The 27078-nt window shown below is 45.4% G+C and overlaps 1 protein-coding gene across 6 annotated transcripts; it reads right to left on the bottom strand.

Moving 5' to 3' along the window:
- Nucleotides 1-1465: 1465 nt before the first annotated feature.
- Nucleotides 1466-24298, bottom strand: LOC121480672 (T-cell-interacting, activating receptor on myeloid cells protein 1-like). Of its 6 annotated transcripts, XM_041737466.1 has the most exons (12): nucleotides 24201-24298; nucleotides 17316-17362; nucleotides 16565-16750; nucleotides 13320-13355; nucleotides 12387-12677; nucleotides 11822-12118; nucleotides 5099-5143; nucleotides 4607-4690; nucleotides 4476-4503; nucleotides 4011-4075; nucleotides 3495-3532; nucleotides 1466-1902 (listed from the first exon to the last, which is right to left on the bottom strand). In XM_041737466.1, exons 3-12 carry the CDS (start codon nucleotides 16605-16607, stop codon nucleotides 1759-1761), a joined length of 1071 nt encoding a protein of 356 aa, XP_041593400.1. In that variant the 5' UTR covers nucleotides 16608-16750; nucleotides 17316-17362; nucleotides 24201-24298; the 3' UTR covers nucleotides 1466-1758. The 6 variants fall into 6 exon arrangements, with proteins under 6 accessions (XP_041593400.1, XP_041593423.1, XP_041593390.1 ...); XM_041737489.1 differs by lacking the exons at nucleotides 17316-17362; nucleotides 24201-24298 and having other exon boundaries at nucleotides 12387-12565; nucleotides 16565-17023; XM_041737456.1 differs by lacking the exons at nucleotides 17316-17362; nucleotides 24201-24298 and having other exon boundaries at nucleotides 16565-17023.
- Between the last annotated feature and the right edge of the window lie 2780 nt (nucleotides 24299-27078).

Here is a 27078-nt window from a genome sequence, read left to right on the forward strand (position 1 = left end):
TCACCTGCACTTCTGAACCAATGACCTAAAATTTTGGAGGTTCCTGCTTCTGTCAGATTCAATAACTTGCTAGAACTACTCAAAGAATTCAGGGAAGTACTGTATTTATGTTTATAGTTTTCATTACAAAGGACACAAATCAAGACCACCTAGATGAAGAGACACACAGGGGGACGTCTGGGAGGGCCCCCAAAGCAAAGCTTCCTATATTCTCAGGATGTGTCACCAGCCAGAAAGCTCCCCAAGTGGTGTCCAGAGTTTTCATCAGGATATCTTCACATAGGTGTGATTTTGATTGAATCACTACCCACATAACTGACTGTCTCCCCCTCTGATCCCCAGAGGTCAAGGTTGTAACCCTGTAATCATATAGTTGGTCTTTCTAGCATCACCACCTCCATCCCGGGTCATCTGACTGGCATAAATGCAGCTGTGGTACAAAGCACCCACTGTGAATAGCAAAGATACTCCTGTTTCTCGAGAGATTCTGAGCACTTAGAGATTACCTCCCAGAAGCCAAGGAAAAAGACCAGCCATATTCTTTATTACACAACACATACCACATGCTTGTTGGCAGGAGTCAGTTCCTTACTGGCTAGAGACTATTCTTGGTTCCTTGCCAAGTGGGCTTCTCCAAGCTGGGGAGCTCACATCATCAAGCAAGTGCACAATCCTAGAAGGCAAGAGAGAGCCTGCTGTCTAGGTGGTAGTTGTATTCTTCAGTAATGCAAGCGCTGAACTGACATCCTGCCTTCTTTGCCTCATTCTGTAGGTTAGAAACAAGTCTCCCAAAGCCAGGGGAGGGCATTACATAGGGGCACGAAGACCAGCAATGAGGGTCATTGGAGGTCACAAGCCACAGTGAAGGCTGGCTCAAGTCCACAGACTTGTGTAAGGTTATGTGGAGAGAAGGGAGTGGGAACAGAGTGTGGCCACTAAGAAAGGCACTGGGCACTTGTCAAGAAGGAAACAGGAAGTGGTACAACCCCTCTGGTAAACTGTTCAGAAGTGTCTAATGAAATGAAGCACACACCTGTTCTTTGACCCAGTCATCCCACTATTTACAATCCAGGGAAAGGCCTGCGTGTATGCCACAAAGACATAGTTAAGAGTGTTCATGCAGCCTGACCCATAGAAACGTCAGCCTGGAAGCAACCCAGATGTCCATCCACCTGAAGGTGGATCAACAAACTGTGGCATGACCCTGCAACAGAGTAATACTCAGCAGTAAAAAGGGAAGAAGATATGGATATGAATAACATCAGGGATGAGCCTCAGAAATAACATGCGTGTGGAAGCAGCTGATGCAGAAGAGTACGTGTGGTGTATCGCAGGTGTATGAGTGCATATGAAGAACGGGCAAGTCATCCAAGGTGACACAAGTCAGAGAAAGGAATGATCTCAGTGAAAATGGTGGTTAGCTGGAGAGTGGTGCAAGGAAACCTTCTAGAAGGAGTGCTGGAAATGCTGTTTTTATTTGGACAGTAGTTATACCAAAGGGAATAGGTAGAGATCTATCACTGAGATCTATATATATACACACGCACACAGTCACTTGGCTATGTAAGGTTTGTGCATCTTACTCTGTGCAAATGATACCTCTCATTTGAAAACAAATTTTTAGAAGAAGGAAACAAGTGTTCATTGAAGATTTGGGGGAAGGGATCCCCATTTGCCTAGTGTCACAAGGGTCCTTCCTCTCTTTATCTTCCATCTCCGTGCTAGAAGTTCTTTCCTGGGCTACAGGTGCCCTTCTGGCTATCCCTTAAGGGTCGAATACACGCAGGTTTCCAGGGGCTGCTCCATCTGCCGGGAAAGACCCTCTCTTAGGGCTCTGGTGTTCAGCTCAGCATAAGTCACTGTGTGGGGTTCCTCAGCTCTTGACACCTGGGATGCTTTATCCTGAAAGGGAAGCAAGGAGAAAAGGATCAAGTACTCCCAGGAGGGAATCCCTGGGTGGCGCAGCGGTTTGGCGCCTGCCTTTGGCCCAGGGCGCGATCCTGGAGACCCGGGATCGAATCCCACGTCAGGGCTCCCGGTGCATGGAGCCTGCTTCTCCCTCTGCCTGTGTCTCTGCCTCTCTCTCTCTCTCTCTCTCTCTCTCTCTCTCTCTCTGTGTGTGTGTGTGTGTGTGTGTGTGTGTGACTATCATAAATAATAAATTAAAAAAAAAGTACTCCCAGGAAGAAGTGTTGGGTTGTGAAGATTGAGCGTTTGGGACAAGTTGTGGTAGACAACTGTGTTAGAGCCTCCCACTCTTCAAGTCTTGCTGTGTTCCCCTACCCTCTTGAAGTTTGATGGAATCTAGGGATGTGCATCTGTCAAACAGAATAAGCATTAAGGGTGGGCTGTTGTATGTCATCATGTCCAAGACTAGGTTATGAAGGACTGACTTCCATCTTGTTCACACTGGTCACTTGCTCACGCTGATCAAGCCAGCTGCTGTGTCATAAGCTGTCCTATGGAAAGGCCCATATGGTCAGGATGCTCTCTGGCCAACAGCCAGTGAGGAACTGAATTCCCCCAGCCACCACCTGAGTGAGTGGATGTGGAAACACATCCTCTCTTCATCAAGCCTGAATCCCAACCTGTGAGACCCGGCATGAGTCACACTCAGATTCCCGACCTGCAGACACTGTGAGATCATTAAGTGTTGCTTAAGCCACTATGTTGGGGATGAATTGTTATGAACCATAGATAATTAATACCCACAGCCATCAGAGTGAGTGTTAATATGAAATGTCCTTAGGGTCAGAAAGCTAGTGGTGGTCAGGGGCTTGGGGTGGGGGTGTGGGCATGTGGAGAGTGCTTAAAGGCTGTGGGGTTTCTTTGGGGCACCATGAAAACATTCTGGAATTAGATATTGGTGATTATTGTACAGCATTGTGAATATTCCAAAAGTTGCTAAATTGTATGGGTTAAAATTACGAATTTTATGTGATGTGAATTTTGCTGTAATTTTTTAAAAATTTAACTGTAAAAAAATAAGGGTGACTATCAATAGCTGCAGGATGTACTATGGATGTATTTCATGGTAGGTGCTTTACAGGGGATCTTACCATATTTTCATTAAGAGCACCAAGAGGTGGGCTGTATTATCCCCATTGTCCAGATGGAGAAACAGAGGTTCAGGATGGGAAGGTCACTGGCCCGAGATTCTAACAGTTTATAATAATAGTACGTTCAGGGGTATTGAACACAATGCCATGCCTGGGATCTGACGATCATTGTGTGGCTCTGAGCTCATTAAATCATCCCATTAGTTCTAGAGAGAAGGTGGCCTGCATCCCACGCCACATGGGGAAATGTCCCCAGAAAGGACAAGTCATGGGATGAAGAGTTCAACCCAGATTCCTCTGGAAAGTTGAGTGAGGGCTGGGGTGGGGGCGGTGAGGAGGAATGCAGAGGCCCAAACCATTGACAAAACCAGGCAGAGTGACAGAGAACCTGGGACAAGGAGGGGTGATGATGGGGTGGCCATAGTGGGAACTCACCAAGGCAGGAGAACAGCTTGTGATAGCCATGGACAGATCTGGGAAGGAAAAGAATCTGCTGTTGCTGCGCCCCCAGGCTCCCAGGGTGAAATCTCCACACACACCACCACTCACACGGACATTCATCATACACACCCTCACATGCACACACCTATCCCTGTATATCCTCTCACACACACACATGCACATATATGTGCACTCACAAGTACTCCTACACACACACACTCGCATACGTACATTCACGGACACATGAACATACAAACCACACACAAACACATGCAACACAGACTTACACAACCACACACATCTACAAACACACACTCACAGACACACGTACACACACATTTGTGCACTGTTACATGCATACACATGTTCACATGCATGCATACATCCCTGCGCACCTACATGTGCAGACTCACATGTACACACTCAAATACACATGCTTACATGGGCACAGGCAGCACGCAAATGTGCACACCCTGCACACGTACAAATACACACACACAGGGGACCCACCATCACTTTCTTTCCCAGGCTGAACACTTGTCCTCTGCTCTTGAGGGTCCTTAGAAGAGCGGGAGCTGAAGGAGAGAAACATTGAAGCGTTGGAGGTGAAGGAAATTGGAGTGAGACACTGGGATCATGGTGGGTGGGCGGAGGTGAGGTGGCAAGCAAGATTGTGTGTAAACCAAAATCCCCCCACCTCCTCCACACTCATGTACCACTCCCTGGGGTCCCCAGGCTGTTCGGGTGCCCAGCAGAGTCTTGTGAGAGGAGGGGGGAGGGGTTGGGGGCTGGGTGGTCCATGAGGACAGGCTCCGAGGAAAGAGCGTTGGGTGAGAATTGAAGGGTGGTCGTAAGAAGAGAAGACATGGAGAGATGCTTGGGGTGGTCACTGGGGTAAGAAAGGTGCTGAGGAATCAACGCAGCAGTGGAGGAGGAGTTAAGTATGGGCTGATGGGATCCTCCGAGTAGCCCTACCATTTGGTCATCTTGTTAGGAGCTGCCCCTGGGGATGAAAGAGAGACAGCATCAACCCTGTGGTGTTAACTTTCCCATTCCATTTCTTCCATTTCCTCCCAAATACTTAGCGGTTGCTTTCCTGAACTCACCACACCGGGTGTATTTGTAGATGAGGAAGACTCCGAGGATGAAGAGAAGGATGAAGATCACAATGAGGGTGAGCTCCACGGTCCCTGGGGAGAGGAGAAGAGGTGAGAGCGCCCTCCATTTCCTGAGACATGTTCTGGTGCCTCAGTGTGTCTACCATCAATTGAGTTCCTGCTGCGTGCTGGAGATCTACCTCACTACGTTTTTCTCATACTGGGAGGGAGACCAAGTGATGCCCCATTGTGCAGATGCCGAAGCTGAGCGTCAGAGAATTGAAGTACCGTTTCCAAAGTGGCCCAGCTACTGAATATGCAGAGCTGTGCCTCTGATCCTCCCCACCTCAAAAGACCTACCACTGAGCCACAGCTTTCAGGCATCACTGAAAGATAGACATCTTCCAGAATTTTCCCAGAGGTGGATAACTCAGGACTTCACAAGGATGTCCCATCCCACGGGTGAATGACCTTTTGTCCCAGGAAGCTCTACTGTCTTACCTACTCCTGTTTCTGCCATCTTGGGAGACTCTCTTTCAGTTTTATCTAGAAGACAGAATTCTTGAGTTTAAATTTAAATAAATTTAAATAAAATTTAAAACTCTATGCATTATTTACAAAGGCATGCCTATGTAGTAGAAGTATAAAAACATGCACAGAAATAACACTAACCACAGTGTGGAGGGTTCTACTGGGAAGGAGAAAAATAATGTTGAGAGGGAAAGAGGACTCTTTAAATCTTTGTGTGTGTGTGTGTGTGTGTGTGTAAAGAAAACAGTTTAGAACAAATACGATGAGCTGTGAGCAAGTATAATTCTGGGTGGTGGATATGTAACTGTTATTTGATGGTTACTTCAATTAGGTAGTATTTTTCAGATTTCTCAAAAGAAAGGAAATTCCTATCAGTTTTCTTGCTGGTTTGTGGGAGGAAGGTTTTCTGAGTTTTAGATCTATCCAGGGAACAGAATTAAGTAAGATAGGATGCAGAAAGAAAAAGCGAGTGTACTCCAGGAATGTCCGGATCCCATTCTGGGACCCCAAGCCTCCTGTGTAGGCAGGTGTGATGGTTAGATTTATGTGTCGACTAGGTTATGGTACCCAGTTATTTGGTAAAATACCAGTCTAGACTGGTTGCCAGGAAGATGGCACCTGAAACTAATATAACACTGTATGTTAACTACACTGGAATTAAAACAAATGCAGTCTTAACCTAAATTCATTTTTAAAAAAGACGTGATTAACGTTTAAGTCTGCAGAGTTTGAGTGGAGCAGATTAGTCTCTGTAATATGGGTGGGCCTCATCCAATCAGTTGAAGGCCAAAAGAGAAAGACTGATCTCCTTTGGGGATGAAGGAATTCTTCTTACAGCTACCCCCTCTAGACTCAACATCAGCTCTTCCCCAGGGTCTCTAGCCTGCTGGCAACGTGAGTTGCCCGGGGTCGCACAGTTAGTGAGTAGCAGAGCCAGGGTGGGACCAAGCTTCATGAAGCTCTGCTGATATGATACTCACCATGTCACTCTTCATTGCCTTTACCACCCACAGCTTTGCTGGCTCCATCTCTAGGAGCTGACCACAGCAGAAGAAGTAGACCTCTGAGACCACCCGAAGACCCCAGCTCCTCCCAGCCCTGTACTTCACCCCAGGCCACTGTTTGTGCTGTTCTCTATCGGACCACTCGTAGTTGTTCACCTGTGTGTCCTAGGGAGCCACAGTGTCAGAAAGGGGGGCACTGTTTGTCTCAAACACCTCCTGTCTACTCACCCTCCCCTCCCACCCCCTGCCAGTTGCATTTGCTCTCCTCCTGACCAGAGACTGCTTTGACAGTTCTGACTTCAGAAACGATGAGTAAACCCCACGAACCATCAAGCTTCTAGGGTCTGGCTCCAAAGAAATCACTGGGAATCTGGACACAAATCACACTTTGGAATAAAGGGAGAAAAAAACCAAACACCTCAAGTGACCTTGAAGGAAGACAGGACCACAGGAAAGGTGGTTGAGCCAGTATTCTGGTAAGTAGCATCTGAAGCAGCTTACTGGTCCGGGGCACATAGTTTAAGTAATTAGAGGCTTTAGGAGTTGGAGGAGAGTATGGTCTCCACCTGTAAAATCCCTGAAGGAACTGTGGTGTCGACCTGGAAATGAGACAGTAGGTCTGGAGCAGAGTTTCTCATCTTGGGCACTACCGATATTTGGGGCTGGATAATTCTTGGTGGGGAGGAGTCCTGTGCATCATCGGCTGTTTTGTGGCCATCCATGGTCTCTACCTCCTAGATGCCATGAGCATCGCCTATCCCCCATCCCCAGCCACAACCACCAGAAATGTCTCAGACATTGCCATATGCCACTGAGTAGCAAAATCGCTCCTCGTGGAGAACCACTGGACTGGAGAAAATAAGAGGGGAGCCTAAGATGAGCAACTTCTCTTTCCTTGTCCTCTGTCAGAATGCCTGCTTCCTGCCTTGGCCAGTCAGGTGACCCTCTCATCCCCACAAGTTAAACAGGCTGGTGTGTAGCAGCTGGTTTGGGGGGTCTGGCCCTGTAAGAACTGCGTTAGACTGTAAGGGTGTACAAAAGGCTCTGGCGAATCCCTAAGGAAACTCTTGGGCTCCATTGCTGATAATCTGTCCATGCACCTGGATCCAGTCATCCACCTGCCAACTCCTCCCCGCCCCCATCCCTCTGCAGGTGACATCTTCCTGTCTTCTTCAGCCTGTTGCCCTTGGTTACAGTTGCCCGGATGTGAACAGTGGCTGAAAGAACACAGGAAAGGTGGTTGAGCTTATCAATAGCCTCCAGGTGAGCCGTTCCGTTACACGTATTCACACCAGAAGAAGCAGTATGTGTGACCATCACACAAGAAACTCAGAAGGTTCCTTACATGCCAAGGATAAGGGAGAGGGAAAAAAATGACTCACCAGTTGTTGAATAACCCCAAATTATTTAAAATTTCTCCCTTCTACAGAAAGCAAATCCAGCCTACAATATTTGTCTTCCAGTTTTGTCTCCTTGAGCATCACATTTTGAAAAGACTGTCTCATCTGTGCTTAATGCTTGTACCTTGTCACGTGCAGTTGAGCTGAGTTAGAGACACAGACGTGTACCCTTGGCCTTTTTAGAACCTGGAAGATCTTGAGAGGTCATGCAGCTTTCCACTAATATTTATAATTCATTGTAACCATGAGGATATTTACTGTTATCATTTGAAGGATAAGTACCTTCTCTGTTTCCTAGAAAGTCTCCCACTAGGAGTGCAGTTCTTGATAAAGCTGTTTCAACATGTAAGGGAGAAATTTGGGATGTTGATAATGATAATAATAGTAAATACTTAGATGATATTTGCTGTCCACCAGACACAGCTTAGAAAGGATTTAGGTAAATTATTGTTTTTTTAAAAAAACTTAATTTTTTTAAAGATTTGTATTTATTTATTCATAGAGACACACACACAGGGAGAGAGAGAGAGGCAGAGACACAGGCAGAGGGAGAAGCAGGCTCCACGCAGGGAGCCCGACGTGGGACTCGATCCCAGGCCTCCAGGATCACACCCCAGGCTGCAGGTGGCACTAAACCACTGCGCCACAGGGGCTGCCTGGATTTAGGTAAATTAACTCCTCAAAATCTCACCCCAAGTCCCTCATGTAGGTACCACTATCAACCCTGTTTAACAGACAGAAGCTGAGGCAGACAGGGGCAGAGTAATCTTTGGCCCCAACCCAAATCCAAACACTTGTAATTAATTTGCAAAACAAGAGTAGGTACACACCTTCCGGATAGTAGTGCCATCTACCTAAGTGACAGATGGGTGGTTACCGTTGCTGGAATGTTTTTTCCTTTCACCCAGTTACCTGACTTATGCCCCTGGGGGGAACGCCCTTCACACTGACCTAGAAATCAATGGAGCAAGTGGATCTTAGATACAGGAAAGGTGTCCCTAGGTCTGTGAATTCCCCACCTCACTCCCTGGCCCCAACCTGGGGTAGAGATAAAACGCCTTTACCTGGTGCTGCCAGATGGTCTCCAAATCAGCATCAGGACCTTAGAATTTTCTTGCTCTGTCCAGGGCTCTATAATTCTGGAGCAAACACCCTTACTGAGCAAATACCTCACCCTCCTTAGCTGTCTCAGTCCATTTGGGCTGCTCTAACAGAATGCCACAGGTCAGGGGGCTGGTGAACAACAGACATTTTTTGCTTACAGGTCTGGAGACCAGAAGTCCGAGATAAGGGTGTCAGCATGGTTCAGGGATATTGGGGCTCTTCTAGGTGGCAAACTTCGATAGCCTCACCCAGTGGAAGGGAGGGCTCCACTCTTAACTGAAGCACCTCCCAAAGGCCCCCACCTCCTGATGCTGTCACATCAGGAGTTAGGATTTCAACATGAAATTGCAGGGAGGAGGGACACAACTTTCAGACCCTAGGATCAGAAGGTATCACCTCTCCTCTGTTTTAGGAACTGCTCATTGCCTCCTACAATCAAGTCACCCAGGATGGACCTGAGTTTTTCTTGCGCAGCATCCTCCTGAGAGAGCATTTTCTAAGATCAACCTAGAGGCTGAGCAGACCAGACCTGTTCACAAACCTCCACCCCATCTCCCAATCCTCTGCCCCAGGTCCCTTTGTCTGTGTGTGTCTGTTTTGAACTGGGTCTGGGAAGGAGAGTCAGATGGTTCTCCAGGAGTAGAATTTATGAGCTGCAAACTCAGCTCTTAAAAGTCATGTTCTCTGCCCAAAAGAAGGAGCTGGTCCCCACTAAAAGAGAATGAAACCAGTCCCTCATTCTAGTTTCCTTTTTTTTTTTTTTCATTCTAGTTTCTGAAGCCAAGTGGCATCCACGCACTTCCCACGATTTCCTGGCCTGTGATCCCAGTGGTTTCCAGCCAGGCCTGGCCTCGCCTTGCCTCCGTGGCACATTGGGCAGTGTCTGGAGACCTTGTGGGTGTCACAGCTGGCAAAGGACAGTTGTAGCAGGTGGAGATCAGAGATGGGGCTGAACATCCTATGATGCACAGGATGCACTTTTCTCCCCACCCCACCCACACACACACAAAAAGAATTATCCAGCAAAAAAGTGTCAGTAGTGCCAGGTTAGGACACCCTGAATGACCTCTTTAATTCCAAAGGCTGATAGATTCCCCTAACTTTTCCTAGGTCACTTCAAAGTAGGTGCAACCAAGTGTCTTGACTAATACAATCATGAAAACTGTCTGTTATAATTGATCAGCTATATTCCCTCTCCTTCTCATAGAAGTTGTATGGGTCTGATGTGTGCATTGCTCCCCCCAGAAAGGCATACAAAGAAATGAGTTGCAGGATACTCACAGCGAGTGCCAGAGCTATAGTTTTAACTCAGGGCAGCTGACTTCTCTTCTCATATACTGTATGACATTTCTCAGGACCTCTGAATCCCTGCCCCATGAGCTTTTAGGAAATTCTGGTCCTTGTATCAATACAGCGGAACTCAGCCCCCATCCAGGAGGATGCCTGGTTCCTACTGGCCTCTCTTCCTACCCTCATCCTGGACAAACTCACAAAATAGCCCTGGTGCACAAGGGTAAAAAAACATCCCTTTCCTGGGATGCCTGGGTGCTCAGAAGTTGAGCGTCTGTCTATCTTTGGCTTAGGGTGTCATCCCGGAGTTCCGGGATTGAGTCCCGCAGGGAGCCTGCTTCTCCCTCTGCCTATGTCTCTGCCTTCTCTCTGTGTCTCTCATGAATAAATAAATAAAATATTTAAAAAACCAAACAAATAAACAAAAAAAAAATCCCTTTCCTGAACAGACCTACAGAACCCATATGCACTGTAGGTAGCAATGTAGAATGGTGTGGCCACTATGAAAAACAGGATGGTGGTGGGTTCTCAAAAAATTAAAAGTAGAACTCTCCTGTGATCCAGCAATCCCATTTCTGAGTATACATCCAAAATAACTGATACCCAATAGGTGGCCAGCAGGTGATGGGCCAGTAGTCAAATAGGTGGAAATGACCCAGATATCCATCAGTGGATGAATAGGTACATGAAATGTGGTCCGTTCATAAAGTCAACCTTGACAAGGAAGGAAATCCAGCTATCTGCTACAATATGCATGAACCTTTAGACATGATGCAGAGTGAGAAAAGCCAGTCACAAAAGGACAGATACGGTATGATTCCAGTTACGTGAGGTTCCTGGATTTGTCAGATGCATTGAGACAACATAGGATGGAGGGTGCTGGGGGAGTGGGGTGTGGAGAGGCTCTTTGATGGGGACAGAGTTTCGATTCTGCAAGATGAAAAGCATTCTGGAGGCAGGTGTTGGTGGTGGTGACAGCAGCTAGGCTACAGTGCAAGTGCACTTGACACTTCTAAGCTGTGCATTTGAAAATACTTACAATGGTAACTTTTATGTTAGGCACTTTTGCCATGGTTTTTAAAAAATCATTCCCCTTGGGCACCTGGGTGACTCAGTTAAGTGTCTGCCTTCGGCTCAGGTAATGATCTCGGGGTCCTGGGATGGAGCCCCACATTGGTGTCCCTGCTCAGCAGGGAGTCTGCTTCTCCTTCTGCCCCTGCCCCACTCATGTGCACTCACTCATGCACACACAGTCTCTCTCAAATGAATATTTTTTAAAATAAAAATAAATTAAAATCATTCCTCTCCAAAAGAAAGAAAGGGAAGAGAAAAGCTCAACTCAGCTGAGCTAAAAGGCAAGAGTGCTAGAGTTCCAGTGAAAATGGAACACAGATCTTCCTTGAGTCTCTGAGTCTTTCTCAGAAAGATGCTCCTGGGCTCTCTGTTATTCTCTCCCTCCTCATCCACCATTTTTCTAGAAGCTCCTCCTGCCTAACCCCAGGAGGTGTCATTAACATGTTAGTCTAAATGAATTGTGCCTGCCCAGGATATATGTGACAGTTTTGTGGCTACTTCTTATTTTCTTAGTGGGGGTCAATTGCAAATCCCCCCTCACCCACACCTGGCGTCCTCAGAGCATATTTGGCCACCTGCACCGGGAAGCCCACACCCAGCCTCCTTTTATATGATTCTCCACCATTTGCACTCCTTCCTTGGCACAAGATCCTCTACACTATTCCACAGAATACTGGCCCTCACTTGGATTTTCCTAAATGATTTCTCCAAGTTGCAGAGTCTTGTGGAGACAGACTGTGTCCACACCTCACTCTCTCAGGTCCCAGCAGCTCAGCAGGCAGGTAATCCATCTGCCGTCCTCCTGACAGTAAACACCTCACCTTTCACTGTGATCTCAAGATGGTTGCTAGGCTCCGAGGCCCAGAAAGGAGCCTTCATCAGGAAGTACACGCAGCTGTAGTTCCCAGCATCACTGACTGTCACACTCCTGAGGGAGAAGTCCATCTTCTCCTTTGCTGGACCCTGGACCCTTATGGGTTCTGCTGCTCCCGCCTTCAGCAGAGCAAACATTACAGACTCGAAAGAATTGTTTAGCCTCTGACACTGCAGGGTCACGTTTTCTCTTGCGGTCACCACACCTCTTTGGTGGGCTTGGAGGGAAGGTTTAGGGAACTCTCCTGGAAGAGAAGAGGGCTCCAAGGTCACGGGGAGAAGCCTAAGATCCCCCCCTCCCCGTTCTCCTGGCAGGGGTCCCGCCAAGCAGGAGAGATGACAGATCCTTGGTCTCACCCTCTTCTGACTCTGACTACAAGCCCTGGGTGATGCCCAGCCAAGTCGTTCTGCTGCTGTGTTTCTCCATCTCCTCTTGCCACCACCACCCCCACCCCGCCTCCCTGGGGTTCCTCCCCCACACCTGCCCCTGTCACTCCGAAGCACCCTCCTCACCTGTCACCAGCAGGAGAAGGCTGTCACTGGGCTGTGAACTTATTTGGGGAGGCTCTCGTCTGTAGTATTCGCAGGTGTACGGTCCAGAGTTGCTGGCTTGTAGGTCAGTGAGGAGAAAACGAGCCATGCCCTCTGTGGAATCTGGTGATTGTGGGAACTCCACAGGAACATTTCCCTTTCTGAGAGCAAAGTTGACATCATTGGTGGAAGTGTGGCATTGCAGTGTCACATTGCTCTTGGGAGGCATCACCCAGCTGGGCCAGGCACTGAGGGAGGGCTTGGGAAGGGTCTCTGGAAGGAAGCAGATTTGGGGATGGGATTTGGTGCCTGAGCTGCTCTCAGGAAGTCCCTTTAAGTAAAGAGTAGGGAGTAATATTCCATTGTATACATAAACCACATCTTCTTTATCCATTCATCTTTTGATGGACACCGAGGCTCCTTCCACAGTTTGGCTATTGTGGACATTGCTGCTATAAACATCGGGGTGCAGCCATTAGAAACGACAAATACCCACCATTTGTTTCAACGTGGATGGAACTGGAGGGTATTATGCTGAGTGAAATAAGTCAATCGGAGAAGGACAAACAGTGTATGTTCTCATTCATTTGGGGAATATAAATAATAGTGAAAGGGAATATAAGGGAAGGGAGAAGAAATGTGTGGGAAATATCAGAAAGGGAGACAGAACATAAAGACTCCTAACTCTGGGAAACGAACTAGGGGTGGTGGAAGGGGAGGAGGGCAGGGGGGTGGGGGTGAATGTGTGACGGCCACTGAGGGGGGCACTTGACGGGATGAGCACTGGGTGTTATTCTGTATGTTGGTAAATTGAACACCTATAAAAAATAAATTTATTATTAAAAAAAAAGTAAAGAGAAGGGACACGGGGAGTTTGGAGTGAAGGAGAGAGAGGATCTAACTGAAGAAACTCACCATCAGTCATCCTGTTTCTTCGGCCAGCACACAGCCCTGTGAGAAAATCATCCATGAGACATGAGCATCCGCCTGGAGCCCTGTCCTGAGGGGCCTCCCTGGGGCTCTTGCTGAGAATGTACTCCCGTCATCACACTCAGTGACAGTCTCAGCCTCCTGCAGGAGAGCCCATCTGGCATGGGTGCTGGTTTTCCCCTCACGTTAATTTCCTAGGGCTGCTGGTGTCACAAATTGTCACAAGTTTAATGGCTCCTGACAACACAGATTTATTACCTTGCAGTTCTGTGGGTTACAAAAATCCAACAACACAGGTTCCACTGGCTGACACCAGGGTTCTTTGGGGATGATTTCCTTCTGGAGGCTATAGATGAAACCCATTTCCTGGTCTTTTCCATGTCTAGACACGCCCACACCCTTTGGTGGTGGTCTCCTCCTCTGGCTCTAAAACTAGCAATGGTTGGTGCATTGACACCTCTTATACCTGTTTTGCTACACTCTAAGGATCCTGTGGTTACACTCTGACCACCCAAATAATTCAGAAGCAACTCCCTACCTTAAGGTCAACTGATAAGCAACTATAATACTACCTGCCACTTGGATTTTCTTTGCCACATCCAGGAATGTACCCACAGCTCCAGGGAGTCAGGACACAGACATCCTTGGGAGTCTATCTCAGTCTCTCTGTCATTTCTCGTGTTGTCCCACTTCACCATCCCAGGGTCCTCTCTCCTTACAATGGCCCCAGGACTTTAGATGGCCTTGCCATTTTGCCTCAGAGTCCAAGGATTTCCCCCACCCTTTATCCATCCACCCTACTCATCTGTTGTATTCTGTGATGTCCTCTTTAGATTTCATGGTGGAAAAAAAAAAAAAAGATTTCATGGTGGAGGGCATGGTGAAGGACATGGGGCACTATGCTTGGCTCCTGATTATCCCTGTTATGCTAAGTGTGTTACTCAAGCTGTCTCCTGAGCATGTAAACATTGTAGAGGGCACAGGATCTACTCTTCCCCTCATACCATGGCTTCTAGAGTGTGAGAAAGATCTTAATTATGACCCAAACCATTTGACTGAGGGGAAATCCAACCACTTAGGTTCTAGAGACACCTATTATTCCTGATGCTATTGGGTCCTGAAGAGATTTGGAGTCACTAGAATTTAAGCTCCTTGAGGGCAGAGAATACATCCTCAGTACCTAGAACACAGTGCAGACTTTGGCAAATATTCAATAAATATATGATTACCAATGGAGTCTGAATCTTATGTAAAGAGAGTCATTTGCAAAGATTTCTGAGGTCCCAGAAATTATTTCCCAAATTCCCTCCCAACACGATAGCATAACCATCTGCGTCAACTGAGAGCAGGGGAAGGAGGTGGGGAGATCCCTACCCTATGATAAGGGACATGTAGCTGCTGAGAATGCAGTCCTTTGTGTGAAGATACTTGTCTGCCCTTGGGGAATAGCCTAAATGCATCCCTGGTATGATGGTTGGCATGAGTCATCTCCTTGGTGCCCCAGAGTAAATCTCAAAAATATAAGATCGGAATTGCTTGCAAGGGTGAAGTGTATGTTCCCCATCTACCCCCTCTGGTGGCCTTACTTTCAGATCTAGACCAAACTGATCCTAAAAGTGAGATCATGCAGTATTTGTCTTTGTCTGACTTGTTTCACTTCATGTAAAACCCTCAAGGTCCATCCATGTTGTCACAAATGGTGGGATTTCCTTCTTCCTCACGGCTGAATAATATCCCATTATACATACAGACCACATCTTCTGTAGTCATTTATCCATGACGGACCCTTAGGTCATTTCCATGCCTTAGTTGTTGTTAATAATACTGTAATAAACATGGAGGTGCAGACATTCCTCCAATTTCCTGTTTTCATTTTCTTCAGATATGTAACCCCAAAGTGAGATTGATGATCATATAGTAGTTCTACTTTTAGCTTTAAAAAATTTTTTATTAGAAAGAGATTGTGAGTATGTGGGGGAGGAGCAGAGGAAGGAGAGAAAGAATCCCAAGCAGGCTCATGCTCAGTGTAGAGCCCAACATGAGGTTCAGGCTCATGACCCTGAGTTCATGACCTAAGCCAAAATCTAGAGTCAGACACCCAACCAACTGAGCCACCCAGGAGCCCTACTTTTAACTTTTTGAGGAATCTCCATACTGTCTTCCACAGTGGTTGCACCCGTTTGCATCCCCACCAGCAGTGCGTGAGGATTCCCTATTCTCCACGTCCTCACCAACACCTGTTGCCTCTTGTCTTCTTGATGACAGCCATTCTGACAGGTGTTGAGTGGTAGCAGCAGAGATCATGCAGCCCACAGAGCCTGTCTATCAGGCCCTATACAGGAGAAGATTGCCAACACCTATTTAGATCACTGGATCCAATGTTCACTTACCTTCTTGAGGTTTTTCTAGCCACAACTCCCTTCACTCACCCTCCAGACATTTCTACCCCTAGACCCCCAAATTAGGACCTTTTAAATTCCTTCATATTGCCCAATAGAAAATTATGGCTTTTGGTACTGTGCAGACCAGAATTTGAATTCACCTTCTTCACATAGTAGCTGAGTGGCCTTGGCACATACTTCAGCTGTGAGTTTCAGATTATTTGAATGAAGTATGGGGAAGAGAAATATTTGGGGGAATTTCTCTAAGAGATGTAAGGTCATGCAATGACAGGAGAGTATCGCTGAGCCTGCGTGAGAAAATCTCTCTCTTCTGGGTTCCTGGTTCTCTCTCCGATCCCATGGAGGAATACCACAGCCCAGTGCTGGTCTGCAGCCAGCTTCTCGCATTTACTGCTACCTCTCAGAAACAGAAAACTGTGGCCCAGGGACCAGAGGGTCTGTTTTTGAGGATGGACACTGATTTTCCATTAATAGAAGTATTCTACAGATTTTCTTTTAAGATAGAGTTGAGTACAAAAATAATAACATTAAAAATCTGGGGAATTTGAAGAGGAAGATAACATAGGAAAGAATACAGATGCCACGTACAGAGGGGAAAATGTCATTAGGAAATTCAGGGTTGACTGAGTGTGGAAACAGGAAAATGTGTGTAAAGCCCCCAACATGTCCTGTGTACAGAATTTGTATTCAGGGTTCTAGTTTTAATAAAACTTCTGTAGAAGGTTCTAGTCTGTGTTTCCACACCCTGCCCTGCAGGCCCTGCCAGCTCCAGCTGCTGCCCCAGACCAGCCCCACCTCCCATAGTGACTGCCCTTCCCCAAGACTTACCAGTATAGAGCACAACCAGGAGTTGGGACATCATGGCAGCCATACAAGCCTCTTCCAAGGATCTTCCTTCAGTCTTGCTGTTGGTGATTAGCCAAATGTTCTCGACTCCAGGACATGCAGGAACAGCTTGGCCTCTGGTTTTTCAGCCCTCCACTCTATATGCCCGCAGTTTCTGTCTTCTAGTCTCTATCAGGAAATGACTATTGCAATACACTCTCAAGTCACTTCCTACAGGCCTGACCCACTGAGTCCTCTAACAGCACAGAAGTCAGTCACCCACTTCTAAGGCATATCCATGAATATGCAAAGCATGGGAGAAACTGCTAGCTGAATTTCCATCACCATCGTCCCCTTCTGCACAGTGACAGCAAATAGCTGGGCTCCCAGCAATCCAGAATAAGAACTACATTTCTCTAAGGGCACCTCAGTGGCTCAGTCATTTGAGCATCTGACTCTTGGTTTCAGCTCAGAGCATGATCTCAGGGTCATGAGATTGAGCCTTGTGAGCCCTGCATTGGGCTCTGCACTCAGCAGGGAGTCTGATTCTCTCTCTCCCTCTTCCTCTGTCCCTCCCCAATAAAATAAATAAAATCTTAAAAACAAACAAACAGCGTTTCTCTGCCTTAGGAAATTGTGGGTTCTTCTGCTCATAGGATGGAGCAAAGTAATGTGAACAACTTCTGGCTTGTGTCCCAGGAACCCTAAAGGCAAGAGCAGGGCCAGGGCGGAGGGCAAAGAGATGAGAACTCACAGGGCATCGGGGAAGGGTCAGGATCCTGGAGAACAAGAGAACAGGCCCTATAAAGAAAGGGTAAGACAAGAACACTTACTGAAAGGCAGTATGGCAGAAAAGGAATTTGAAGAAGGAAATGTCTGCGGTGGGTTTGTAAGTTGTTTGCTATGGAACGTGATGTGAACTACGTTGTGGGTGAAATCTCTTCTGTGAAATCTTCTGTCATTAGATCTCTGGTGTAACGAAGCCCTTCAGAAGAACTCAGGGAGTCATGTTCCACATCTGGTTGAAGTGTAGACAGAACAGGAGACAATCCAGACAGTGGACCCAGGCAATGGGCAGGAGCTGACTTGCACATGGAAAAATCTAGAAGGGTATATCTAGTATTTTTAAAGTGTTATTTTCTGAGTAGTAGAATTGTGCTCAGTATTTTTTTTCCTTTGGTTATATATGTTTTCTAAATTGGCTGAAATTGATATGTGAATTTTAACCCTTTAAATATTATTGAAATTTAAGGTTTTCTAAATTTTAAGTGAAGTGCTGTGAATGAGAAAAACTCAAGGTTGAAAAAAGGAGTGAACTTGGGATACCTGAGTGGCAGAGTGGTTGAACGTCTACCTTCAGTTCAGGTCATGGTCCTGGGTCCTGGGATCGAGTTCTGTATCCAGCTCCCTGTGAGGAGCCTGCTTCTCCTTCTACCTATGTCTCTGCCTCTCTCTCTGCATCTCTCATGAACAAATAAATAGAATCTTTTTTTTAAAGTGAACTCTTGTAAAGCTTAGAATTAGGGTGGCACCAGGGTGGCTCAGTGGTTGAGCGTCTGCCTTTGGCTCAGGGTGTGATCTCAGGTCCTAGGATCGAGTCCCGTATTGGGCTCCCTGCAGAAAGCCTGCTTCCCCCTCTGCTTATGTCTCTGCCTCTCTCTGTATGTCTCTCATGAATAAATAAAATCTTAGAAAATAAAATCTTAGAGTTTGGGACTGCTGAATTTAGGGACAGATATAAGGACTTTCACATAAACATGCCAATGGGACATAACACATTTCTTCCCAAAATTTCATTGAAAGGGGATTTATGAGGAGGATATAAGCTGAGAAGCAAGAAAGGCAATGAGAGGAGCAACTATAGGATAAGAAATGTTGATACAATTATGGAAACTGCATGTGTGTCCTTGTAGCAGGGCACCAAGAAGAAAAGTCATGTCCCCTGACTCTCAAACTGCATAGCCTAACATTAGGCTCCCTGCTAAGTGGGGAGTCTGCTTCTCCTTCTCCCTCTGCCCCTCCCCCTGCCACCGTGCTCTCACATGCACATGCGCACGCGGGCGCATGCAGGTGCTCTTGCTCTCTCTCTCTCTCTCTCTCTAAAATAATAAAACAAACAAAGAGACTTGCACCAGGTTGTGGTTACCTTTAGGGGTGGAGGGGAATGGATAGGGCCATGCTTATGCCTGATATATTATGATTATAGTAATTGCTATTGCTTTGGCTATATTGGGATCTTTTGTGATTCCATATAAATTTTAGTATTATTTGTTCTGGTTCTGTGTAAAATGCTGTTGCTATTTTGATAGGGATCACATCAAGTCTGTAGATTATTTTGGGTAGTATGGACATTTTATCAATATTCTTCCAATCCATGAACATGGAATACCTTTCTATTTCTTTAATTTCTTTCATTCAGGGATGCCTGGGTGGCTCAGCAGTTGAACGTCTGCTTTTTTGCTCAGGGCTCAAGGCATAATCCTGGAGTGTCAGGATCAAGTCTCACATCGGGCTCCCTACATGGAGCCTGCCTCTCCCTCTGCCTATGTCTCTGCCTCTCTCTCTCTGTGTGTCTCTCATGAATAAATTTTTTTAAAAATTTCTTTCATTCATGTTTTATAGTTTTCAGAGTACAGTTCTTTCACCTCCTTGATTAAATTTATTCATAGGTATTTTATTCTTTTTGGTACAATTATAAATGGATGGTTTTCTTAGTTTCTCTTTCTGCTACTTTGTTATTAGTCTATATAGGAATGCTACCAATCTCTGGATATTAATTTTATATCCTGCAACTTCACATAATTCATTTATTCTTATATTTTTTTGTGGAGTCTTTAGGGTTTTCTTTGTGCAATATCATATCATCTGCAAATAGTGAAAATTTAACTTCTTCCTTACCGATTAGATGCCTCTTATTTCTTGTCTGATTGCTATAGCTAGGACGTCTAGGATGATTTTGAATAAAATGGATGAGAATGGACATCCTTGTCTTGTTTCTGATCTAAGAGACCTGAAACCATAAAAATCCTAGAAAAGAACACAGGCAGTAATTTCCCTGACGTGAGCCATAACAACATTTTTCTAGATATGTCTCCTCAAGCAAAGGGGAAAAAGCTAAAATAAACTATTGAGACTACATCAACATAAAAATAAAGAGCTTCTGCATAGCAAAGAAACCATCAACAAGACAAAAAAGCGACCTACTGAATGGGAGAAGATATTTGCATATGATATACCTGATAAGGAGTTAATACTCAAAGTATATAAAGAATTTATAGAGCCCAACACCAAAAAAACACCAACAATCCAATTTTTAAAATGGGCAGATGATCTGAATAGATGCTCTTCCAGAGAAGACATACTGATTGTCAACAGACACATTAAAAGATGATGAAAATTGCTAATCATCAGGGAAATGCAAATCAAAACCATAATGAAGTACCTGTCAGAATGGTTAAAATAAAAATACAATAAATAAAAGTGTTGATAAGGATGTGGAGAAAAGGGAACCCTCTTGCACCGTTGGTGGGAATGCAAACTGATGCATCCATCATGGAAAGCAGTATGGAGGTTCCTCAAAAAATTAAAAATAGAAATATCTTATGATCCAATAATTTCACTACTGGGTGTTTATCCAAGAAGATGAAAACTCTAATTCGAAAAGATACATACACCCTTATACTCATTGCAGCATTATTTACAATAGTCAAGATACGGAAGCAACCTAAGTACCCATCAATAGATGAATGGATAAGGAAGAAGTGACACACACACAGAGGAATATTATGCAGCCATAAAAAGGATGAGGTCTTGTCATTTGCAACAACACAGATGGACTTAGAGGGTATTGTGCCAACACTTGGTAAGTAGGTAAGTCAGTAAGTAAGTCAGACTAAGAGAGACAAATACCATATGATTTCATTCATATGTGGAGTCTAAAAACTGAATAAATAAAAAGCAGAATCAAACCTAAAAGTACAGAAAACAAATTGATGGTTGCCGGAAAGAAAGGGGGTAGGGATGGGGAAAATAGGTGTAGGGGAGAGAGATACAGGTGTCCAGCTATGGAGTAAGTCATGGGAATATAAAATGCAGCATAGGGAGTATGGTCCATGAGATTGTGATAGTGTTGTATGGTGATAGATGGTGGCTACACTTGTGGTAAGCACAGTGTGACATATAGAGAAGTTGAATCACTCTTTTGTACACCTGAAACAAAGTGATATTGTGTGTCAACTATACTAAAAAAAAAAAAACTTTAAGTAATAGTAGCTATTAAATAATTAGATTTTACTGAGTAAATTTCTTGTGAATGTATCTTTTTAATCCCAAAATATTTTAGTACATAGCTATCTTTATCAGATGAGAATCTGTTTTTAAAAATATATAATAACCACCAAAGCAATATCATAGTAGTATCTTTGCTACCATCTCATAATCCAGCCAGTATCCATATTTCCTCAATAATATCAAATATATTCTTTGGTCAGTTTTTTTTTAAAGATTTTTATTTATTTATTCATGAGAGATACAGAGAGAGAGAAAGGTGGAGACACAGGCAGAGGGAGAAGCAGGCTCCACACAAAAAATCCAATGTGGGACTCGATCCTGGGAATCTGGGATCATGCCCTGAGCCAAAGGCAGATGCTCAACCACTGAGCCACCCAGGCATCCCTGTCAGTTTTTTTTTTTAAATCAGGATTCAGGGATCCCTGGGTGGCGCAGCGGTTTGGCGCCTGCCTTTGGCCCAGGGCGTGATCCTGGAGACCCGGGATCAAATCCCACGTCGGGCTCGCAGTGCATGGAGCCTGCTTCTCCCTCCGCCTGTGTCTCTGCCTCTCTCTCTCTCTCTCTCTCTCTCTCTCTCTCTCTGTGAGTATCATAAATAAATAAAAAATAAATAAAAATAAATAAAAATCAGGATTCAAATCTACAAGTCGACAAGCTGTATTTGATCCATAGGCCAATTTAAGACAAAATTCCCAATGTCTTTGTTAAAATAAGAAGCCAAGCACATCATAGGTTTTTATGATCTTTTCCACCATTAATTTGGAAGAAAAGCAACATGCCCCTGAGACTATTGTCTTGACAGAGCTTACTTATCTTTCTGTTCAGTAATATAGAAAAATCAACAAGGCAACGAATTATCGGGGAGAGAAAACAATTATAATCACAGGAGTTTCTTTGAAGGTGATCTCCAAAAGATATGGCAATGATTTTTAAAGTCTTGAGATTCAAGATGCCTGGGTGGCTTGGTGGTTGAGAGTCTGCCTTTGGCTCAGGGTGTGATCCTAGGGTCCAGGATAGAGTCCCACATCAGGCTGCCCACAGGGTGCCTGCTTCTCCCTCTGCCTATGTCTCTGCCTCTCTCTCTGTGTCTCTCATGAATAAATAAATAAAAATCTTTAAAAAAATAAAATCTTTAAAAAAAATAAAGTCTTGAGATTCTTATGAGACCCTTTTGTTTAAATAACACTTCTCTGTGTAGATTTATTTCAACAGAGTAGAGAACAATATACTAAAATGAATTATTTATGTGATTCTCCTAATTGCACCGGAAAACAACACTGATACTTTTGGCAAAGCTTACACCTCAACACTTTAATCAGATTGAGTGATTGATTGATTGACTTTAAGTTTGAGCCCAGCATGGAGCCCAACACAGGGCTTGAACTCACAACCCTGAGATCAAGACCTGAGCTGAGATCAAGAGTCAGATGCTTAACCGACTGAGCCACCCAAGCCCCTGTAACCAGATTTCTTTTTTTTTAATATTTTATTTATTTATTCATGAAAGACACACACACACACACACACACACACACACACACACACACACAGAGGCAGAGACACAGGCAGAGGGAGAAGCAGGCTCCCTGTGGGGAGCCTGATGTCATACTCTATCCCCAGACTGAGATCACGCCATGAGCTGAAGGCAGATGCTCAACTGCTGAGCCACCCAGGTGTCCCGTAACCAGATTTCTTAAATAATTTGTATGACTTAGAAATATCTTTCTTCTTCATCACGTGTTTTTTATGGAAGTTCCACTATGAGGCATGATTGATTAAATTATTGGCCATTGAGTTAATCACTCAATACCCAGCCTCTTCCCCTCTCCCCAGAGATGAGGATGGTGCTGAAGATTCCAAGCTTCCAGTCCCATGGCTGGTCTTTCTGATGATCAGTCCCCATCCTAAGCTACCTAGAGGCTCACCAAGTGTGGCCTCATTAGAACAAAAGATGCTTCTGTCACCCTGGCCACTCAGTAAATCTCAAGAGTTTTAGGAGCTCTGTGCCAGGAACCAGAAATAAAGACCACGTCTCTTTCTGCAGACCCACAAGAGCCCAATCTAGACTGCAGCTGAGCATTTTTGTATTCTGGAGCTGCAGTCTGAGGGGAGCAGGGCAGAAAGCATCATGCCTCATTGGAACCTGAGAAGCAATGAGAAGCTGTCTGGCCAAAGTCTCCCGGGGGGAAGATAAGGTGAGTGGGAGATGGGCTCACAGCAGCTCCTCACAAACCTCCCATCCTTGCGTGTTCCAGTGGGATCATAAGGCATTGTGCCCGGACTCAGATTAGCTGCAGTTCAAGCCTCTGACTGTGTAGCCACGTGAAGGGTTTCCAGGATGCCATAGCAGAGCCCACCACCACCTTCCCGTGGCATGAACTTTCCAGAGTTCTTTAAAAATAAGCAATGGGTACAAGATCTCCAGAAGGATGTTGTTACTGGCTGAATGTCTGTGTCTCCCCAAAATTCTTATGTTGAAGCCCCTAACCCCTAGTCTGCTGGTATTAAGGTAAGGTAAGGTATAAAGGTAAGACCTTTGGGGGTGATTAGGTTTGATGATATTATGAGGGTGGAGCCCACATGGTTGGGATTAGTACCTTTATAAGAAGAGACATGAGAAGAACCTCAGGTCTCTCTTTCCCTCTCTCCCTCACCTCCCTCCCTCTCCCTCTCCCTCTCCCCCTGCCATGTGAGACAACAAGAGGGCACCTGCAAGCCAGAGAGAGGGCTTTCACAAGAACCATGCTGGCACTCAGCTGCCAGGATTGTGAGAAATAAGTTTCTGTTGTTCAAGCCACCCAGCATATGGCATTTTTAAAAAGCCCAAGTTGACCAAGACAGGCATACATAAAGATGGTAATATTGATTGGCTCCTAGGAGGAGTGCCTGGAGCCAGGTAGGGCAGGGAGACTCTAGTAGGAGCAGCTGGTGGGGGGGGTCTGGTTCATCTTTGTCCCTCATGCACCCCGACCAGTGGAGCAGCCACCATTTCTGACATTGCTGGTCACTCTGTCTAGGAAAAGAGGGAGCTCGGAGTGGGGAGGAGGGAGTCCTTAAAATTAAACACTCCAGCTTGGAAGTGACACTGGTCACTGCCATTCGCAACTCAGTGTCGAGCCAGAATAGACAAGGATGGCTAACAGTCCTATGATGTGCCTGTTAGGGAGTTCAGGGATTGCAAGGAAAAAGGTGTGACCACAAGGTGGCAGGAGCACACAATTTTGCATCTCTCAATCCCAGTGCCCTCCCCCGGCATTGGGTGGGGGTGGGGGAGGGGGGGCTTTGCACATGCTCTTCCCTCTGCTTAGGACACCTTTCCAGCACCTTTACCTTGTTAAAATCTGCTCACCTTTCAGATCTCACCTCTTCACTTCAGTAAGCCATCAGCGAGCTCCAAGATTAGACCAAATCTCTCTCTTCTGTTTTGCTATAGTTGTACTGATGAAGATGGCTAATGGTTTCCTAGCATCCAAATTTCCCTTCTTCCTTTAAGTAATAGAACCCACCTGCCCATTTTTAGAAGGTCACATGCTAGAGCCCAGCCACTTTTGCAGCTAGACCTGGCCATAGAACTGAGTTCTGGGATGAGAGAGTAGAGGAGACATGTTCAAATCCTGGGTCTTATTCTTTAAAAATGATTGTTTCTCTCTGTCTCTGTCTTTCTCTCTTCCTCCTTTCATGGTGCCTCAAAACCACACCGGAAAGCTGCATGTTGACAAGAGCAAAGCTGTTGGTAAACAGTCCCAGACTGTTTCAACTATATAATGTGAAGTGAAAGAGACATAAAATTAAATAGTTTTTTTTTTTCCTTCTCTTTTTTTACAGCAGCTCAAAGTGCTCCCTCATCAATACAGTGAGTAGCAATTTGGTTAATGCTTTTCTCAGTGAGCATCATGAGAGTAGGGTTTATGCCTGCTGTCATTCCCCGCTTGTCCCCAGCACCCAGCACAGTGCCCCCCCCCCCACACGTGGAGGGCATTGAAAAAATGTGTGCCAAGTGGATGAATGGGGACCTGGGGGAAGCAAGATTGGGGACCGAAGTGGAAGTCCTAAGGGTGAACATACCTGGGTTTGTGGGAAAAGGAAAGAGGTCTCATTGAAGCTAAGAGTATTAGTTTTGCTATTGCTGTTGTGACAAATTGTCACAAACTAGTAGCCTGAACAAAAATGTTTTCTCTCTCTGTTCTGGAGGTCAGAAGTCCAAAATGGGTTAAGAGTCTGCATTCCTTCTGGAGGCTCTAGGGGAGAATCCAATTCCTTGACTTTTCCAGCTTTAGAGGAGCCTGTATTCCTTGGCTCATGACCCTGCATCACACTGGCCTCTGCTTCTGTCTCTACATTCCCGTCTCTGACTCTGACCTCTTCCTTCTTATAAATAAGGACCCTTGTGACTACATGGAACCTACCTAAATAATCCTGCATAACCTCCCCACCTCATGATGCTTAATTTAATCACACCTAGGAAGTCCCTTTGGCCATGCACAACATTTTCACAGGTTCCAGGAATCAGGACATCACTTGTTGGCAGGGGCAGCGGGGAGCAGTTTTGCATCATTCTGCCCACTGCACAAAGGCAAAAAAAAAGTACGGAACTCACTTAGATCATTGTCAGGGTGCTGAGCCTCATCCAGATACACTGTGCACATTTCCTAAGACCTATGCCAGGCTCTGGAGACACAGAAATGAAACGGCCTGGTCCCTCTTGGGAGGAGCTTGTGGTCTATTGGGTGGCAGGGAGAGAATCAGAATACAGTGTAAATACTCAGGGAACTATGGGAACACAGGTGGGCCAGGCAAGCTTGCAGGGGAAACAGCATCTAACCTGAGACCAGAAGGATGAGTGCAGACCCAGGCAAGGGCAGATAGAAAAGGAGAGCTGGTAGAGCTGGTAGCAGATGTGTCACAATCTCACTTCAAACACCTTGTGAGCATTTGTGGGTGACAAAGAAAAGGAACCACTGCCTGGGGGCCACTAAGGGTGTCATCGGTTGAGCGTCTGACTCTTGGTTTCTGCTCAGGTCATGATCTCAGGGTCATGGGATCAAGCCCCTCATTGGGCTCTGCACTCAGCATGGAGGCTGCTTGAGATGCTCTCCCCCTTCCTCTGTGCCCATTCCCCCTTCTAAAATAAATAAATAAATCTTAAAAAAAGAAAAGAAAAAAGAAAAAGGAACCACTGCCTCAGGAATGGTGAATTGCTTTGCAATGGTTAAATGTAATAATGTTCCCCTTTCTCTTCCTCATTCAAAAGTGGAAGTGACAGGAGCACCTGGGTGGCTCAGTTGGTTGGGTGGCCAACTCATGGTTTCTGCTCAGGTCGTGGTTTCAAGGTCCCGAGATCCAGGCCTGTGTCGGGCTCTGCGCTTAGCGAGGAGTCTGCTTGAGGATCCTCTCTCCCTCTCCCTGTGCTTCTCACCCTGCTCACACGTGCTTTCTCTCTAAATAAATAAATAAATACATATTTTTTTCTTTTAAAAGATTTTGTTTACTCATGAGAGACAGAGAGAGAGGCAGAGACACAGGCAGAGGCTCCCCACAGGGAGCCAGATGCAGACTTGATCCCAGAGCATGGGATCATGACCTGAGCAGAAGGCAGATGCTCTACCACTGAGCCACCCAGGTGCCCCAATAAATAAATATTTAAAAGTAAAAATAATAATAGTCTATTTATAATATTATTTATCAATAACGTTCTAGTTTTCATCTGGCTAACCTTTATTCCTTTCTCATTCTCGTACACACATTTTCCGCCTCAGAGCACTTCTAACCACTCAAAACTCATGTGTTCCATTCCTGATTTATGTCTAATTTTGGTAGAGCACACATCCTCTTCTGTTGTTATTAAATTTTCCAATGTCCCTTCCCCCTCTCCCCACTTACTGAAGAAGAGACCTTCAAGTTTTTGGATAAGTAAATGCATAGGTTGGTTGATGGATACTGAATAAGTATAATAAATAGGTGAGTGGATTAATAAATTAACTGATTAGTAAAGGGAGGAATGGGTGAATGGATGTGAGAATGAATGAGTGATGGGTATAAGGGCAAAAGAAAGGATAGATATTTAAATAAGAGCAAGAAAAAAAACAAATAAGAGCAAGAGGAAAGGGGATGGGTGGATGAATAGAAAGAAACTAGGATGAGAATCAATGAACAAAAGGATGGATGACAATGAATGACTGGGATAAGTGGTTGAATAGTAAAGGAACTAATGAATGAATAGACGGAGC

This window comes from Vulpes lagopus, chromosome 2 (assembly GCF_018345385.1).
Source record: "Vulpes lagopus strain Blue_001 chromosome 2, ASM1834538v1, whole genome shotgun sequence".
NCBI lineage: Eukaryota > Metazoa > Chordata > Mammalia > Carnivora > Canidae > Vulpes > Vulpes lagopus.